At 46.1% G+C, this 17461-nt stretch overlaps 2 protein-coding genes and 1 long non-coding RNA gene across 5 annotated transcripts; 2 read left to right on the forward strand and 1 right to left on the reverse strand.

Annotated features, from left to right (window-relative positions):
• The first annotated feature begins 42 nt into the window (after positions 1–42).
• LOC127591628 (uncharacterized) lies at positions 43–10687 on the forward strand. The gene is made up of 3 exons (XR_007959919.1): positions 43–124; positions 5559–5679; positions 10555–10687. It is a non-coding gene; the product is annotated as an uncharacterized LOC127591628 (long non-coding RNA).
• Positions 1003–11916, reverse strand: LOC127591620 (cilia- and flagella-associated protein 44-like). Of its 3 annotated transcripts, none has more exons than XM_052051891.1 (34): positions 11586–11915; positions 11340–11478; positions 11016–11178; positions 10845–10947; positions 10542–10758; positions 10134–10248; positions 9890–10054; positions 9644–9799; positions 9516–9563; positions 9092–9191; positions 8891–8985; positions 8611–8805; positions 8039–8149; positions 7800–7952; positions 7513–7692; positions 7120–7262; positions 6747–7026; positions 6577–6632; positions 6272–6434; positions 6038–6168; positions 5538–5752; positions 5323–5467; positions 5032–5209; positions 4351–4589; positions 4023–4245; positions 3741–3944; positions 3236–3428; positions 3051–3149; positions 2822–2952; positions 2319–2435; positions 1984–2185; positions 1717–1877; positions 1506–1640; positions 1003–1336 (listed from the first exon to the last, which is right to left on the reverse strand). In XM_052051891.1, exons 1-34 carry the CDS (start codon positions 11704–11706, stop codon positions 1073–1075), a joined length of 5340 nt encoding a protein of 1779 aa, XP_051907851.1. In that variant the 5' UTR covers positions 11707–11915; the 3' UTR covers positions 1003–1072. The 3 variants fall into 3 exon arrangements, with proteins under 3 accessions (XP_051907851.1, XP_051907850.1, XP_051907852.1); XM_052051890.1 differs by having other exon boundaries at positions 3051–3152; positions 11586–11914; XM_052051892.1 differs by lacking the exons at positions 1003–1336; positions 1506–1640 and having other exon boundaries at positions 1721–1877; positions 1984–2166; positions 3051–3152; positions 11586–11916.
• A 138-nt stretch (positions 11917–12054) lies between these two features.
• pum3 (pumilio RNA-binding family member 3) lies at positions 12055–17136 on the forward strand. Its single transcript, XM_052051895.1, has 18 exons — positions 12055–12161; positions 12502–12566; positions 12648–12881; positions 12944–13142; positions 13282–13357; positions 13463–13556; positions 13679–13745; positions 13931–14105; positions 14246–14349; positions 14627–14705; positions 14904–15002; positions 15263–15316; positions 15479–15559; positions 15836–15978; positions 16077–16299; positions 16406–16493; positions 16730–16820; positions 16994–17136. Exons 2-18 carry the CDS (start codon positions 12503–12505, stop codon positions 17115–17117), a joined length of 1995 nt encoding a protein of 664 aa, XP_051907855.1. The 5' UTR covers positions 12055–12161; position 12502; the 3' UTR covers positions 17118–17136.
• Positions 17137–17461: the final 325 nt, after the last annotated feature.

Consider the following 17461-nt stretch of genomic DNA (forward strand, 5'->3'; position numbering starts at 1 on the left):
GTTTATGACTGTGACGTCACGCGTGGCATCATAATCAAGTTTGAGACGGACGACGAGAAACCGGAGCGATCAACGGCCGAATTCGGAGAAGACGACTCGACACATTTTGAGGTGCAACGAAACGGTGAGAAAGCTTCTGTCGCACTTCGTAAAAGAGAACAGTTGGTGTAAAAAAAAAAATCGGACCCGTCAACTTTGAGGCTCTTTCCCATTTTAATGATCAATCTTATTTATTATTATTTTACTTTATGTTAACTGTTTTGTAAAGCGCTTTGTTACAGCTGCCGCTGTTGTGAAAGCGCTATATAAATCAGCATGTATTGTATTGTATTGTATTGAAATGAGCAGAGCGGACGGTGCGTGGACGTTTGATAAATGAAACCAAAACACGATACTCAGATGAGCCCGATTAGCATTACTGTAGATAACATTTCCACATTTAGGACACAATTTGATGGTTTTAAAACGCATTGTGCAGAGGTGCAAAACCGGAGCCGTTATGTTTAATATAGATCACGGTGTCAAATAAGATAAAAGTTAACACGCTGTTGATTCTGATTTGACCTTTATTTGTCCTGACACAACATTAAAACGCTCACACAAAAATAAGGATGTGATCATACACGTAACAAATGCACAAAGGAGAGTCCTTTGCCTTTTTAAAAAAAAAAAAGTACAGTGAAATCAATCATACACAACTCTTGTTTTGATGAGCACAACAACATGCCTGGTTGGAAGATGTCATTTATGAATGCAGTGCGTTGGAGTTGACAGTATAACAGCTTGTTTTTTTTCGTCCTTGTCGATTTCAAATCAGAACTTGTAGATTGCAAATAAGCACAACAAATTAAAAAAAAAAAAGCTTGACATTTGGGTTGGCGCTTGATGGCCTTGAGGGCTTGTTGTTTGTGTTATTTATGACAAGTCATTATGGCATTTAGCTAATGCTTTAATAGCATGAAACGCAACTTGCCTCTCGGGTTATACCATTTTAACTAGCCTGGGGGGGCGGGGGGGGGGGGGTGGATAGTCCCCAAACAGTTGTCTCCTTTTGTGACCCGACTGTACACGTTCAGTCGTACGCCTTCCCGTCTCTCCCGTTTAAATTTGCTTTACCTGCTTTCCTTGCGTGTTTCTGAACTGTTGGCTTGTTGACATGAGCAAGTGGGGGCAGTTGAGTTTGCCCGCCGGCGAGGCCGTCGGCTCCTTGCCGGGACAGAAAGACGATTTCTCTCCTGAGATTCTCCAACTGCTGCGACTGCTTTCTCACCAGCTCTCGGAGACTCCAGATTTCGCTTCCGTCGGCTCGCCTGCTACACTCTTGAAGCCGTTTCCCCTGAGAACACACATGTAATGTTTCATAGAAGGGGGAAAAATGTGTTGAGCGGGAACCCTGCTGTGTCTTCAGTAGATTGCGTGAAGATGCTTGAAAGGTGAAAATGTCGGAAGCGTCGGGTCAATCAACCGAAGCGTCCCATGCGGTCAATTGGAGAAGAAAAATTTACAATTTTCTTCCGTCTTGCGTCGAGTTTGCGCTCCAGCTCCTTCCTCTGCTCGAAGAGACTATTCAAGCGGAGGAGTCGCTCCGTGTTGCTCCTCGTCATCTCCATCAGAGCCTCGCGAGCTTTTTCGACTTTGACCTGTCAAACGCATTCACAAAAGAACATATTGACGAGAGGTGAATGTCAAAGCACGCCGGACGCAACACCCGCGTACATCCCACTGTTGGATTTCTTTGGCGTAAGCGGCTTCTTGAAGGAGTTTCTCCTGCTTCAGTTCCTCCACCGTCCTGTTACCGGATAGCGTTTGCAGAACCTCCAGATCCACCTCCCTTCCAAACCTTCTCATCATCAGCTGGTTGCAACGCTTCTCCAGCACTTCACCAAAAAACACAAAAGAATTTGATCGGCGTACATTTTTTTGCTGGTTGGGGGGGGGGGCGCTGGAGGACCTCTGGCTACGGATCCACTCGGGGGGTCTTACGCTGGATCTCGACGTTCATGTCCTTGCGTTCTTGGATGAGTTTGATATGCTGCTGCCTTGCTTGATTGTAGACTTCGGTCTGCTGCCGCTTCTCAACCTCCAACTGCTGGACTCGCTCCCGCAGACGTCGCAGCTCCGTCCCGTTGAGCACCAATGCCGGGCTGTGGTCCGAAGGTACCTGGACTGTGATATCAAACTCAATCTTGAAGAAAAGGCCAAGCAAGGAAGGAAAGCGGGCGGCAGAAAAAAAAAATCAATCAAAAGAAGAGACTTGTGTTCCTTCTTTTTTTTTCCAAATAAATAAGAACCTCCCTCCCCGCCCGGGTTATCTTTACCTGGTGCAGTTTTAGAGGAACCACAACATGGAGTTGGTTCATCTTCTGCTGCTTCTCCCTGTTAACTTGCTCCAAGTCATCCTCTGCCGCTTGGCGAGTGATTTTCACCGAATTGAGCTTGGAGGTCCAAACAAATGCGCAAAATTAGAATTCTGCGGACGCCCACATAGCACGAGCGATTACGAGTCCTTCAGATTCATCATGCGCCCCCCCCCCCCGGCAGCTGGCGCACTGTCCCTGTCCCTCATTCACGTGACAAAAATCTCAATCTAAAACGGAACATTACATTGGCACGGATGTCAAAACTTCCGGCCAATCTTCCCAAAACGTAGTAAATTGACCTTTTGACCCGTCGTTTGACCTTTACTTGGGATGTCTTCTCTTACATGGTCTCTAAAACATTTTCCCGTATCCAATCAAGCTGAATTTAGGCAAATCTCCCCATCGTGGGATTTCATCTTATCTTCAACAATGAAATCACGTTTCACGAACACCCGACGTACCTTCTTAACAAGGCCGTCGCGTTCCCTCTCAAGAACGTCCGCGCTTTTCTTCTCTTCCGTCAGCAGTTCCTCCAGGTCCAGTCGACGTTCACGCAGCTGCAGTATGTGCTCGAATAACTTTGACTCCAAGCCTGTGAGCAAAAGTACACGCGCGGAGGAGTTGCGGCGGCGTATTTTGACCCTCCCCCACCGTGCATACATGCCCATATAAGGAAAGTCAAGGACTGACCTGGTGGGCATTCGTCCGTCGCAGCTTCTCCGTCCAATGCATCCCAATCGTCGTCGTCATCACCATCCCAGTTTTCATAATCGTCAAAGTCGTCCTCTCCTTCTGCAAGATTTGGAACATGACAACAAAAAAGCACCAACTCCCGCTTGCATTGCGCGAACCCCGCCCCCCCCCCCCCTCCTCACCTTCACCCGGCTCCTCCGTCTTCTTGACGCGTTTCGGTTTCCTCTTGAAAACCTTTGTGACATACTCTTCATAGTTCTTGCAGTCACCCAGCGAGGCCTGGAAGGCTTTTGTGACGGCCTTCTCTTTCTCCCGCGCCTTCCTTACGGCTTTACGCTTCAGCTCCAGCGCTTCCTTACACTCCTCCAACTTAGACTTTTTGACAAAAAAAAAAAGTTTGAAACAAACGTCAACAAAAGTCCCCATGAGGTAACGTCAACGCTCTATTTGAAGTGGATTTAGAAATCATGTCATAAAGCCAATTATTTATTATTATTTTGATTATTTTTTAATAAAAAATCAAATCAAATCAAATTTATATAATTAAATTTTAATTATATTATTTTTTTGGATTAAAAAAATAATATAATTATTATATTTTATTTTTATTATTTTTATGTATTATTTTTTTTGGATTAAAAAAAATAAAAATAAATGTACAACAGAAAATGGGAGAATTTTTCTCACCAGCAAGTTGTTCTCTTCCTTCACACGTGCGTCGAGCTTCTCTTGGAGAATCTCCTCACGCTTGTCCACCTCCTGGAGGAGGAGCAGCTCCTGATAGAGCGTGAGCCGACGGAGGTGACCGAGTTTTAGCCTCCAGTCCAGCATCTGCGCCTTCTGAAGGCACGTCGAGTGTTCTTTGTCAAACCGAGCAACCATGCTCTCCATCTAGGAAATTCCAAAATATGTATTTGCAACTTGCTGAATGAAATAACAGCCGGTCTGCAAGTCAACTATATGAAAGACCTTTTCCAGGATGGACTCCTGCATGGATAGCAATTTGCTCTCCTTAAGCTCGCTCAGCTCTGCTGCTTCCTCTTCTTCGGGTTCCTCCTCTTCTCCTTCTTCAAAGGCTGCAATGAAAAGTGCCGCCGCATCTCCCACTCCTTCCGTTCCTCCCATCTCATTTTCCAGTGGCTTGAGCAAATCTCCGCCTCCCTCCTGATCCTCCAGCTCTGCGTGCCGAAACCTGCAGCCGGTAAGAACCGGGGGCAGAAAATGCAAGCTGATCTTTCATGTCTGAACGAAATTCTGAAGAACAGGATCTTGAACCACAGATCTGGTGATGGTTCACCTCTGGTCCCTCAGCGCCTTGTATTTCTCCAGGATGCGTCGGGTGCACGGTATCATGTCCCGGATTTCCTCTGGACGTATAGTTGGTAGAGGGGGCGGAAGGCGTTGGAGATGGGATGGCAGAAGAGCCCGGACCCTTTGGAACTGCTTCGCCTCGGCCCGCAGTTTTGATAAAAGCCGAAGTTTGGAGTCTCTCAAGGCCACGATCTCTGTGTTCATCTCGGTCTGTTTCTCACGTACCTGGTGGCATGGATGCGATTCATTCATTCATTCATCTTCCGAGCCGCTTGATCCTCACTAGGGTCGCGGGGGGTGCTGGAGCCTATCCCAGTTGTCTCCGGGCAGTAGGCGGGGGACACCCTGAATCGGTTGCCAGGCAATCGCAGGGCACACATAGACGAACAACCATCCACGCTCACACTCACACCTAGGGACAATTTAGAGTGTTCAATCAGCCTGTCATGCATATTTTTGGAATGTGGGAGGAAACCGGAGCACCCGGAGAAAACCCACGCAGGCCCGGGGAGAACATGCAAACTCCACACAGGGAGGCCGGAGCTGGAATCGAACCCGGTACCTCTGCACTGTGAAGCCCACGTGCTAACCACTGGACTACCGGGCCGCCCTGGATGTGATTCTTTCTTAAAAATCATGCATAAGAATATAAGTGGATATGCTTCACCTTGGTCTCCAGGCTGTCCATCTCTGCTCGCTTTTTGTCTGCGTTCATTCGTAAGTCTTTTGGTACGGTGAAATTTTCGTCCGTTTTCAGTTTCAAGTCCCCGACGTTCTCTCTGGCTTCGCAGATGGCCTGCACGTCACGCGGATCTTCACGGTTCTTTTGGGGTTTCTCCGTGTAACTGACGTGCCAACAAAACGGTTGGCGTCGCATGAGCTCAAAACGGCGATCGACAAATCATCAGATGCAGTTTTTTTTTTTTCGGATGTAGCAAAAAGGTGACGGCACGCTTACAGTTTGTCCCATTCCCGCTTCCTCTTTTGGATCTTGGCTCGTGCCTGTTCAGCTTTCTCGGCGGCCTTTCTGAGCCTCTCCATCTGCCGATGCGCCAGCTTTACCACCGAAGATCGCGTCACCGGCGGGTGCGGCACATCGTCCTCTGGCGAGCACACACATCAGCCATAATTTGGCCGGAAAAAATCGTACGGACAGTATTTAAAAATCAATACCCGTCTCGCCGTCTGTTTCAGGAGCGTCTTTTACGGTTTGATCTTCGGTTGCCCCGCGTTCGTCTGGAGCCGTTTCATGGCCGCCGCTTTCGCTGCAACCGCTCTGCTGTTGGGCCCGCACTGAAGCAAGTGCTGGAATACGGTACGTGGAAACTCTGCGCTCAGTGCGGATGGCAAACACCGTGACTTTGTTGGACTCCAGAGAGCCCCCGAACCTGAAAGCAAAACACATTGACGAGATTTGTGTAATTTGGTTGCCGTTTGTGTACAAAATGCTTCAAGCTTGTACGTCTTGCGATCCGGACGTGTGATTAAAAAATGTGCGTCAGGAAATTGCAGGAACAACATGTTCGCAAGGCAAATGTCATCTGGGTTGAATCCCCATCCCAAAAATATTCCCAAATAAGTACCGTATTACCATTTTTTTGGAGCGATAAAACTTATAAATACAAAGCATTTGAAACACTGAGATAAAAGCCATCGTAGTGACTGGTCGGTACCACTCCTGTAGTTTTTTCAGTGCTATCTGGGAGTGTTGTTCTTCCCAGCTCATCCGTTTTTGGACTTCTTTTAATTTCCAGGTCTTCTCCTTCTCAGCCTGCTCCGCAAAACGCGCGTCCAGCTGCAACTCCTACAAAGATGTTTAAGAACTCATTTACTTGGATTCGCTCTCTACTTGAATTCATATTAGTCCTTTTCATTGTCAAAATCTCACTCATTGTGTGTGTGAGTACCGCAAGTGTCAGCCGGGAATGTTCTGGCAGTTCAAGGTTGTCCTTGAGCAATTTTTTGAAAATGTTCCGAATCTCAGCGAGCCTCCTCCGCTTGTCAGATTTCTTCTTCTCAGCTTCCCGACAACGATGGTCTTTCTCCAACTTCTGTTGGACCGTCTCTATGCTGGGATCAAATCACTTCAATGAATCTTGTGTTTCAAATAACGAAATCACATTTTGGATTTTTGGCCACAAGTCCTGCAGTGCACGGTTAAGAATTGCACCCAAGGAATGTGATTTCCAATAACAATCGGTTCATACTCAACTTGTCGGCCGCTGGGTCATCGATGTCCTGAGCCGAATCCTCATTCTCAAGACCGTCCTAGTTGGAGGATCACAATATTCTGTATTATTTCCATCCAATTGCTCGTCTGTTTTTCAATATAAATGCATCTGCAAAAGTCGAAGGCTTCTTCGTGGAACGAGATGAACTAACCCTCGGAGAAGGAACCACGGCCCCGTTCCTCTGCAGCTCTTTCTGCAGCTCGTTATGAGGAAGCAGGTTGAAGGAGAAGATATTCCCGTCATCTCCTGCTGTCAAAACAAAACGGTCATCATAGCTGCAGCGGATGTGCCGCAGGTGTCCATAAGTGCCGTCGTGGATGCTTAGTTCCCAGAATGCCTGCATGGAGGTTATGGTGTGGTTGTCCGGATCAAGAGGGTAAACCCTGATGGAGCCGGAATGCATGCCGCAGAGCATGAGCTGCCTGTTGGAGCTGTGACAACAACAACCAAACATAAGCCCGACCCGATCCGTATGAAGTAAAAACTGCATTTTCACTGTAGCGGAGTTCCTTCCGTCATCATACTTGAAGGTGACCGAACAAATGGCATCGTTGTCAGCATTCAGGACAGTCAGGAAGTCAAATGGCTCATCCTGACGTTGGTCTGGATTCTCATCCTGACTCTCGGAGAACTTGCAATGGTACAGGAAACCGGAGTCAAACCCTCCCTGGAAATGAAAGTATTCATATAAAGTAGGCAGCCACGCAAAAGTACTAATCACGAGTGTATCCTGTTCTTCATCCATCCACTAATCCGCTACGCCTGCAATCGAACCCTGCATTGCTCTACTGTGAGTTGGACGTGCTAACCAGTCGCCCACCGTCTGTTCATTTCTATTAACGCGGGCATGTTGGGTAAAAGATGTGAACCACGTCAACAAATTGCTCATTATTCAAGATGTCGGTATGTATGTGTACCATAGAGAGCCAGAATTGGCCGGGCCGTGAGTAGAAACCACAGAGAAGAGGACTACGAGGGTTAGGTATGAAAATGGGTGGAAGCTCTTCCAGCATCTCCTCTCCCACGCCTTGATGGTCCTCTTGCACTTGCTGCTGCTTCACCTCGAAAGCTTGACGTCTTGCCATTTCCTCTGCTCTCTACAACGCACGGTCATATGCAAGTTGCGTTGATTATTGAAATGTCATGAAGAAGTGGTGGTTGTTTTTCTTGTCAATGAAGACTGACAAGAAACATGAAGCAAAACCTTGATTTGGGATTTGATGCTCTTGAAGCAGAAGAACCTTCTCGGCAGCTCTAGCAGTTGGAAGGATTTAGTTGGTTTCAGGGTATTCTGATCAGGACACGGTACCTCGACAATATGAGCATTCTGACACAGGATCAGCAACCTGTTTTCTTGCTGTACAAGATTGGGAAGTGGTACATTGGTTTCAAGAATCCTAGAAGGCACTGGTATGTGGATATATTTGATTTCTTCAGACTTACATGGGAATGAGGTGACCACTCCAGTAACTGCACCGGTCCCGGAACATGAACAAAACCGATGGGCTCATATTTTTCTCCAACAGTAAAGAAGAACACAGTGCAATCTGAGCTCTGGGGATAAAAGCAGAGGCTGAATGTCAAACGAGGAGCAATAAAGACTGAAGAAACAAAATGGAAGAACCCCCCCACAACAGCTTAGTGAGTCCATGAGTTTTTGCTTCCGCTTGATTATTGGGAAAATTCCTCCAGACAACTTAAAATCAGTTATAGTGTGAGGTTATGGTGTGGTTGTCCGGATCAAGAGGGTAAACCCTGATGGAGCCGGAATGCATGCCGCAGAGCATGAGCTGCCTGTTGGAGGAGCAATAAAGACTGAAGAAACAAAATGGAAGAACCCCTCCCAACAGCTTAGTGAGTCCATGAGTTTTTGCTTCCGCTTGATTATTGGGAAAATTCCTCCAGACAACTTAAAATTGGTCCCATGAACTGCACTGCGAGTCTTGCTAGCAAATTATTCGTTCTAATTTCCAAAGTGCCTTGTTAAGTTTTATGATTATGAATAAGGCGCTTACCCCCGTGGCTAATATTTTCCCGTTGCGCTCGTACGCAACAGAAGTTACGGGGCCATTATGCGGCTTGAAAGCTTGTTGGAGTCGAATGTGGGCATCCCCTTTGTTGTTGTGCAACCCTTTGGTGTCATAAAGCTCCAGTAAACGAACCACCCCATCTTCAAATCCTGTCACCAATAAACCTCCACTGTGCTTCACCTACAAAAACAAATATCTGGGGTTGTTTATTCCATTAGCCACGTTTTATGAAAATGACTTGGTATTAACGCACGTCCATACTTACCCAAAGCGGTGCCCAGTGAAGAGCGGTTCCGCCTTGATTGAACCGGCTACTGACGAGTTCTCTTTTTGTCAGAAAGTCATAGACTCTGACTGAACCTGGAAAGGCGAATGTCCCAGAAAAATAAAGCGGCGGCTGTGTTGTCAGTGGTTTGGAAACTTTCACACGTGGACACAATTATACGTATAAAAACAATGGACTCACGGTCCAGGGTGGTGGTGGCCATGAGATGACTTGACTTTGACACATCAAGAGCCTCAATCGGTCCGGCATGGGAGGACAACAGGCACTGTGGATCAGGAGTCTGCAGATTTCGGTTGGATAAAGTCATATAACGTGCTTTCAATTGCCGTAGAGCAAAGCAGACACTTGCGAACTTGTATTTTCTCAATGGCGTTTGTTTTAAAGTCATTCCAGTCAGTTGTTGCTCCTCAAAGCTGCTTGTTCCAGGGCAAATTTGGGTAAAGGTGGCAGACTCACTTAGTGTGCAAATTTTAACCCTAATCTGTTGGGCAATAGCTTCCACATCAGGTTACGATACCGTTCTCTCAACGGGATGTTTAATTTCCGTTCAATTCAGAAGTCAAGATACACATTGCTTTATTATTATCCTGTAGACGAGCCTTACGGTGTATGTGAAAGAGAGATCCACTTTCCAAATAGCTCCATTGGAATCCTACAAAACACAAGAGATCGGGTTGGAATCTTTCACCGAGGTACGATTTGTGTCCTTTTGTGAAAGAAGACGGGTGCGACCTGAGCAAACCAAACCGTCGAGTCAGACTGGGAGGTTTTCACTATAGAGGAGAGACACGCATGGCGCCAGACCGTCGTCTCATTCGCGGGCTCCATCTCAAATTTGCCGCTTTCAACGCTGCCGTCCGCCTTGTCGATTGTCTCAAAGTCCCAGCCCTGCAGGTCTCAAAGGGAGGTTACGATGTCGTATCGAAACCAAGAGCACCGTCGCAGCCTTTCATCTATGCCAGTCATTTTCTCCTCTACCCGGATCACTCCATCAGAACCAAAGGTCATCAGTTGTCCATCCTCCAACGCAAAAGGTTGGACGACGCCTGCGTGACAACAGCGTCCTCCCTTGCTGCAGATCTCCACTTTGATCGCGTTTCCTTCCCATAGCAGCAGGTTGCCCCAGTTTGAGCCAGACACCACCTGAGAGGGTGGACGCAGGTCAAAAAGCGCTGCAATCTTGATGAGCCACATCACCTTTCAAGATATGTAGGACACAAACCTTTCCATCGGGAAGTTCTACGTAGCCTTCGATATCGGTAGCTGGCGTTTTCCCAAAATGGCCGATAAGTCCTTCCAATTTGAGACCTGTAAAGGTGCTGGCCATTCTCCAAAACCTGGGGAAGGAACATATTTGAAAATAAATGCTCATTGAAACAATCCTGGGGTTTTTTTTGGTGAATTAATGGGCAGGTTCTCTAAATATGATTACGCTAATGCAACTATAACCATCTTGCCTCCACGCAACTGCGATAGAAGTGCAAACCAGATCATGGGTACGCCATACAGCGGGGTCATCCGAACCACAAGATCGGACTTGGTCTCATTACATGACTTGAAATATTTCCATCATGACTCCCGCCAATTAAAAAAAATGCATTTTAGGAGGCGTAAGCATTGTGTCCGGTACTTGATGTGTCCAGATCCCGATGATGTGAGCAGTCCAGGGTCGTACGGGGAGAAGCTCACTCGGAAAACCTCCTGAGAAATGGCTTTGCACCTGAGCATCACCTCCTCCTGCCTCCACTTCCACACGGTCAGCAAGTAGTCGGGTGCACTGGCCAGGCTGGCCAGAAGACTCCCGTCACTGTTAAAATTCACAGAACTAAACACACGCTCCGCACCATCTAAACACACACACATACACAAACGTGATCACAACACCACCACTGAAGAGAAATATACAACATTGATGAATATTAGTTCTGTTTACCTCTGAGAATGCGGTATACTTGTAATGAAGGATATTCATATACTATCAGGATCGGGTTTTTTCCTTTCTCTGCCACGACAAAGTACTCTTGGCTTGGGTGTACCTGTACATACACAAAACAATGTATTTTGTCAATCTGCCGATGACTGATGACAACATCTATTCTCTTACCCCGATTGCACCAATGCCAGCGCCACTGCAGCTCCGGATGTATCGTTGCTGTTTGGTGTTAACATCAAACAAAATCAGCATCTGACCAGCAATAAAGATCAGAGTTTTGTCTTGCACCAACTGCAGGTTTGCTCTGCGCCTGCAGTCATAGCCAAAGGAGTGACTTCCAAGAAAAATGAATCAAGGTTGATGATCACGCTTTTCAAAAGGTTTTCATTTAGAGCCATCTAACATGAAATCAAGGTAGTCCCTTTGACACATTTGGCCACACAAACACTCATAACCTGCAGGGCAGAAGGTGAAAGGGTAGTGCATGAAGGATACGAGAGGTTCAGGAGATTTTCTGGCAGGTTAGAGCCGGGTGTGATGAACGGTCTTGAATAAAGCTGTTCATATGCATAAGGCATGACCGCAGAGAGTTGTTTCCCCGAAGAAGATATCACAATGTGATCACAAGCTGCTCCTGTGACAATAAAAAATATATATATTATATATATATATATATATATATATATATACACATTAGCAGTGACAGTCGTTCATCATAGGCAAATATCAGTTTGCCCTTACGTTTTTCCTTGAGCGTTGCAATTTCAGCGCGTCTTGTGTCCAACCATGTTTGTCCTGTTCCGTTGCCTAGCAACAGGAAGACGTGAAAAACACTGCTCAGCCTGTTGGTTACTGAAGTCATCTTACTTGGTCACCCACCCACTTTTTTAAAAATGTTAAGAACACCAGCGATTTTTAAAAGCGTGGGATATTTTAATGACCAAAAGTAATTAACATTTTCTTTATTGTTTAATAAGTATTAATTGCAACTTGCACGACTTATGAATGACACTCCAAAACACCGCAGAATAACCACTGAAAACTACAGCCAAAATAATTGTAACTGTTTTGCTGAATAATTAGAGAACCCCTTTTAGACACAGGGTGAGACAATAGTAACGTGACCTGAACTGTGATCACATTACAAAATTTCCTCTTTATTTTGTGCTGCAGCACTGTCGTGCAGCACTATCGTAACGATATCAACGTTTTACGGCAGCAAGCCTTGAATTTGATTGGAGCGTTCAGTGTCGTAAACCGTGAAGTAAAACACGCGTGTACAGTTTGAGACGGCGTGTCTGTATATTTGCAATCAATGTAAGTAAGCCTGTTAAATGACGAAAAATATCAGTGCTGTTATGAAATAGATTTAGTATATTAATAGCTGTCAATTGTGTGTGTTTTTGTCGGGGGCGAAAGTTGGGTCAAATTGATCACCGGAATGCTCGCTAGAAAGTATCCGGAAATCACTGGACTCGATTAAAAATCCTCCTAATTCGAACTGTTAATTTTCAAAATTGAATCAGATAATTCGGGCAGTTTCATTTACATTTCACGGTTCTATCTATATCATCTTGATCCTATCAAGTCTTAAGCCTTTAACCGTGGGACTGCAGGATCAAATTTTATACTGATCGTGTTTCCATCACTCATTTAGAATGGAAGCCAAACCCAAAACACAATTTTCCCCCAAAGGGAAAAAGTTGAAACAGAAAGGCAAAGGTAAGCTTGGAAACACTTAACCAATTAAATGCTCATCTTTAAGTTTGAACCTCATGTGGTCTTTCAAACGTCTCTCGACAGATTCTCCTGGGAAAGGCCCGAAAAGTAGGCCACCTGGTAAAAAGCCCTTCAAACCATACAACAAAAAGGACATAAAGGGGAAAATCGGGAAGAGTGGAGATCCTGCCAAGAAACAACAATCATTTGTGAAAGGAGGTAAAGGGCTAAAGAGAAAACTGCCAGACGACAAAGGGGAAGGTGGACAAGGCCCAAAGAGAAAATTCCTTGGCGGAAAAGGGGACGGAGAAGATGGAGGTAAGAAATGTAATTTTATACAATTTGAAAACATTGAACATTTTATTCTTACGTGTGACCAGGTCCGCGGGCAAAGAAGTTCAAGAAAGGCGAATTTAAGTCAAAGAAGAACAAGCAGGGACTGCAGCAGACCGATGAAGACCTGAATAAGAACAGGTTGCAGAAAAAGAAAGACCTGAAGAAGAGCAGACAGCAGGCAGATCGAAAGGACATGTACCAGATTATCAATCAGGCCAAACAAATGTGGGGAGACCTAAGAAAGTACGTAGACCCCCCCCACTCGGGCACACAGAAGTAAAGTTCGAATGTACTGCTTGTTGCCCCATTTAATTTATAGGACTACAGACCTCTGATGAATATGAACAATTTTAGTGTGTGTGTCATGTGTTCCTGTCCACAGGAAGAAGTGTGACGGCGATTTGAAGCGGAAGCTGATGAAGGATCTTCATGAACTGATTAAGGGGAAGTACAAGCAGGTATTTGTCCGAGCTGTTGAAAACCAATCTTAGCCACCCGGCCCGGTTCGTTCCATGCACTGTGTGCTCGGATGCGCTAAGAGCACCACCATCTGCCTCCACCAGATGGCGTACGCTCACGACTCTGTGCGAGTGCTGCAGTGTTTTGTCCAGTGGGGAAGCCACGAGCAGAGACGGGAAGTGTTTGATGAACTGAAAGGTGAGGTTTTCATTAGCATTTAAAAGTGAGACGGTGCTAATTGTGAATGATTTGACAAGTGCTGTCCAACGAAAAAGATCCAGGCTTTGCTTGATCTATGTCGTCACTGTGTGTTCCTGCAGATGATATCATTGCTTTGTCTAAGTCGCAGTACGGCACGCACGTGGTGAAAAAGTTGCTGATGTACGGGTGAGCTGCTCCTCTCTTTGGACCTTTTAACATTACATCCATGTTGCACAAACGCGACGAAAGATTTTTCTTGTCACGGTAAGGTCGCTTTTTGCTCCGTGTACGGCAGCGGTGGTTTTAAAGTACTCACTAAATACAGTCGAGTTGGGAGAATTCATACGTTGACGAGCTATTGTGCTCCACAGGAATAAGGAGCTGGTGGCGGCGGTGATGCAAACGTTTAAAGGGAACGTGCGAGCGATGCTTCGCCACGCCGCCGCTTCCACCGTCATCGAGTACGCCTACAATGACAAAGCTGTACTTGCGCAGAGACAAATGCTCACCGAGGAATTATACGGGAACGCCTTCACCATCTGTAAGGTACTGTATATAAACAAACATGCACACTCACTTATTTTGTTGTTTTTTTTGTTTTTTTTGCTCCAGTGGTTATACGGTGAAATCGAGTGGAATTAAGAATGCCGATTCTCACTCTTTGTCGTTTTTTCCCTGTTGCGCAGTCCTCTGTGTGCAACACCATTGAGAAGGTTGCGGAGGCCAACCCAGAGAAGCTGCACCACATCATCACGGACATGAAGCAAATTATTACACCAATGGCGCAGAAGTAAGCTCAATGAAAATAAATGCGTCCTACCGCTCTGGCAACATAACAGCAATCCAAGAACTGTACTGGGGTAAAAGACTGCCCCTAAAATTTGAATTTTTTTTTTTAAACAGTTATTTTATTGAATAGTAGATTTTGTTTATCCAGAATCCCGTTTTTTTTTTTTTTAAATTTATTTTCATCATCAAAATGATCTTCATTCAGTACCTGGGACAATGTAAACAAAGCTTAAACCTTGAGGTGAAGTTGTGACGTTAGGTGGCGCTGTTTGTTTCAGAGAGCAAGTCATCAAACATTCTCTGGTCCACAAAGTCTTCCTGGACTTTTTCTTGTTGAGTCCCGACAAAGAGAGAGCGGTGAGTTACATTCTGTTGTGTATTCATGTTGAAAGTTAAAAAAAAAAAAAAAAAGCTTGGTGGTTGTAGCGGACTCCGCAAATTGGAGTCAGATCTCGGTTTACGGGTTCAAACTGAACCGGACCGCAAATGCTCAAACTTGAAGTTTTAGGGTTGTGACCGCGTTTTCAATGATGTCGGGGATGTCACTGTGAACAGGAGATGATCGAGTCCATAAGGGAGGCCGTCGTCTACATGGCTCACACCCACGATGGAGCTCGAGTGGCCATGCACTGTCTGTGGCACGGCACCGCCAAGGTAAAGGAGGGGCACCGCTTTCGAATACGCGTCCTCGCAGACGATTTCTATAAGTGTCATCGCAATGATTTTGTTCCAATCTTTGTTGATTATTTATTGATCAAAAAAAAATACTTGGCAACCGATGATCGGTAATCAGATCATCCTTGGAGTCCACTTGAGTCCCGTTGGAAGATCCACCGCAAATTTCTCGGCTCAGCGATTTCAAACTTGTGCTTTGAAAGCGTTTGGAGCTGCAAGTTTTCATTTTTGTCTTTCAGGACAGGAAAGTCATCATCAAAACGATGAAGACGTACATGGTGAAGTTTGCCACGGTGGGTTTTTATACGACCGACTTGCTTTCATCTTTGTTATTTTCCACTATCACTCGGGCTGTCTTTTTTTGCCTCTTTTCTTAAACACAAATGACATGAATTCAATGTTTTTTTTGTCGACAAAGTCTTGGATGCGGTTGACGACTGTGTTGTGTCCCTTAGGGGGAGTTTGGTCACCTGGTTCTTCTCGCCATTTTTGACTGCGTGGACGACACCAAACTTGTTAAACAGGCCGTGTTGTCGGTACGTGCAACTTTTATCTTGTCTACTTATTGCTTAAATTTGGTTTAGAGTTTTTTTCTTTTTTTTTGGGTGAAGAGAAAAACTCTTACCGAGCTGACAGTTTCGATTGTCACTTCAGCCTTCGTCGGAGCCGTCACTGCTTCCTTGTGACGCGTCTTGAAAGCAGCTGAATTGTGGGGGGGGGAGAAACTTTAAACCCAATTTCAGTGCAATGCTTGCATTTCCATCTTTGCTCGAGAAAACATCTTACCGTGATCATGTTTGTCACTTGTCCAGGAGCTCTTGTCATCTTTGGATGAGGTCGTCGGTAACAAGTACGGCAAGAAGGTTCTGCTGTACCTACTGAGTCCCAGAGACCCCGCACACCTGCTGCCCGAGATCATCAAGCTGCTGGAAAAAGGAGACGGCAACCAGCACAGGTCAGACATGGAAAAACACGTTTTGTTGGTCGCGTGTCGAAACGTGACGTAATAGCGCACAGTCAGCGCCATCTCTCTTTCGCTTCTTCCCCCGCCAGTAAAAAGGACACGGCCCTTCGAAGGAAGGAGCTGCTCCAGGTGGTCTCCCCGCCGCTGCTGGATTACCTGCGCGACAACGCCGCCGCCATGGTCATGGACAAGGCCACCAGCGTGACGGTTAGCGACATCTTGTCGTCGGCCTGCGGCGACCTGCGACCCGCCATGTCGGCTGTAGCTCAGCTGGCCAATCGGGAACTGGTGCCGGGCGGTGTCGAAGGAGAGGTCAGTGCCACCGAATGACGATTGTACTGCGTTTCAAATCATTACATTGGCTAAATGTAGCAGCGTGTTTTGAAAAGAACACTGTGCAGTATTTTTTTTTTTTTAGCTCCACATGGCAGAACATCCTGCAGGACATCTGGTGCTCAAATGGCTCATAGAGCAGGACGTCACTCTCGCCGAAGCTGGCAAAGAAGGTGACTTCACATATGGATCAACACTTTTTTTTTCTCCCTCCACCACACAATTCACAACAGGGAGGCCGGAGCTGGAATCGAACCCGGTACCTCTGCACTGTGAAGCCCACGTGCTAACCACTGGACTAGCGGGCCGCGTGTTTTTTCCATTTTCTTAAAAAAGGAAACATTTACACTCCGTTGGCGCCGATGCCAGTCGAATGCCGAGTAAGTTTCCTTTGGTGTCCTCCTGCCAGAACGCTTTTCCAGGATCCTGGTAGACACCGTCGGGATGGAAAACCTCAGGAGTTGGGCCAAAGTCAACAGAGGAGCCATGGTGCTCTGCAGGTCCGTGCGCATTTGTGTTCATACGCCACTCAAGTTCCTGCGCGGCGTCGTCTTCTCATCTAAGCAAGGAGATGTTGAGCGTTTTGAAATGAACTCTCTGTCCCAAGAAAAAAAAAATCATTTTTGTTGCAAGTACAGTCGACGGTGTAAACGTTTGTCTTTACTTTCCACAGCCTCCTGAACAGCTGCGACAGGTCTGCGGTGGCAGACGTGAAGACGGCCTTGAAGGACTTTAAGCTCGACAGCGCCAACAGCAGCAAAGGAGCCGAAATCCTGCTGGAAAATTTGAGCAAATAAACACGTCATATACGCCATTGGTGACGCTCGCCATCATTTCGGATCCGGAAGTTGGACTAGAGTCGCTTCAGGATCTGATGAGCAACCGGATCGGAGCCGTTTGACGAGATGGTGTCCGCCAAAAAGTTTCCCACGGGGAAGTGGCGGGTTGCCTGGGCAACAGTGACAATGACAGCACGAAACATTGTTGTGTGTAATGGGCTCAACGAGTCAGCGGTGAGATTATGACACGAGTTTTACACTCATGTAGAGTTTCATGTATCAGTTTTGTCAATTTAGTGACTTTTTTTTTTGTTCTCCAAATGTTGACCGATGATGCAGTGAAAGATAAAATGTTTGAACCC

This window comes from Hippocampus zosterae, chromosome 18 (genome assembly GCF_025434085.1).
Source record: "Hippocampus zosterae strain Florida chromosome 18, ASM2543408v3, whole genome shotgun sequence".
NCBI lineage: Eukaryota > Metazoa > Chordata > Actinopteri > Syngnathiformes > Syngnathidae > Hippocampus > Hippocampus zosterae.

Coding starts and splice junctions, on each gene's coding strand:
- LOC127591620 (XM_052051890.1), bottom strand. CDS start 11,706: ATGACTTCAGTAACCAACAGGCTGAGCAGTGTTTTTCACGTCTTCCTG. Junction 8,986..9,091: donor GGCCACCACCACCCTGGACC/GTGAGTCCATTG, acceptor TCGCCTTTCCAG/GTTCAGTCAGAGTCTATGAC. Junction 3,945..4,022: donor AGGAGTCCATCCTGGAAAAG/GTCTTTCATATA, acceptor GGAATTTCCTAG/ATGGAGAGCATGGTTGCTCG.
- pum3 (XM_052051895.1), top strand. CDS start 12,503: ATGGAAGCCAAACCCAAAACACAATTTTCCCCCAAAGGGAAAAAGTTG. Junction 15,317..15,478: donor ACATGGTGAAGTTTGCCACG/GTGGGTTTTTAT, acceptor TGTGTCCCTTAG/GGGGAGTTTGGTCACCTGGT. Junction 15,979..16,076: donor GGAGACGGCAACCAGCACAG/GTCAGACATGGA, acceptor TTCCCCCGCCAG/TAAAAAGGACACGGCCCTTC.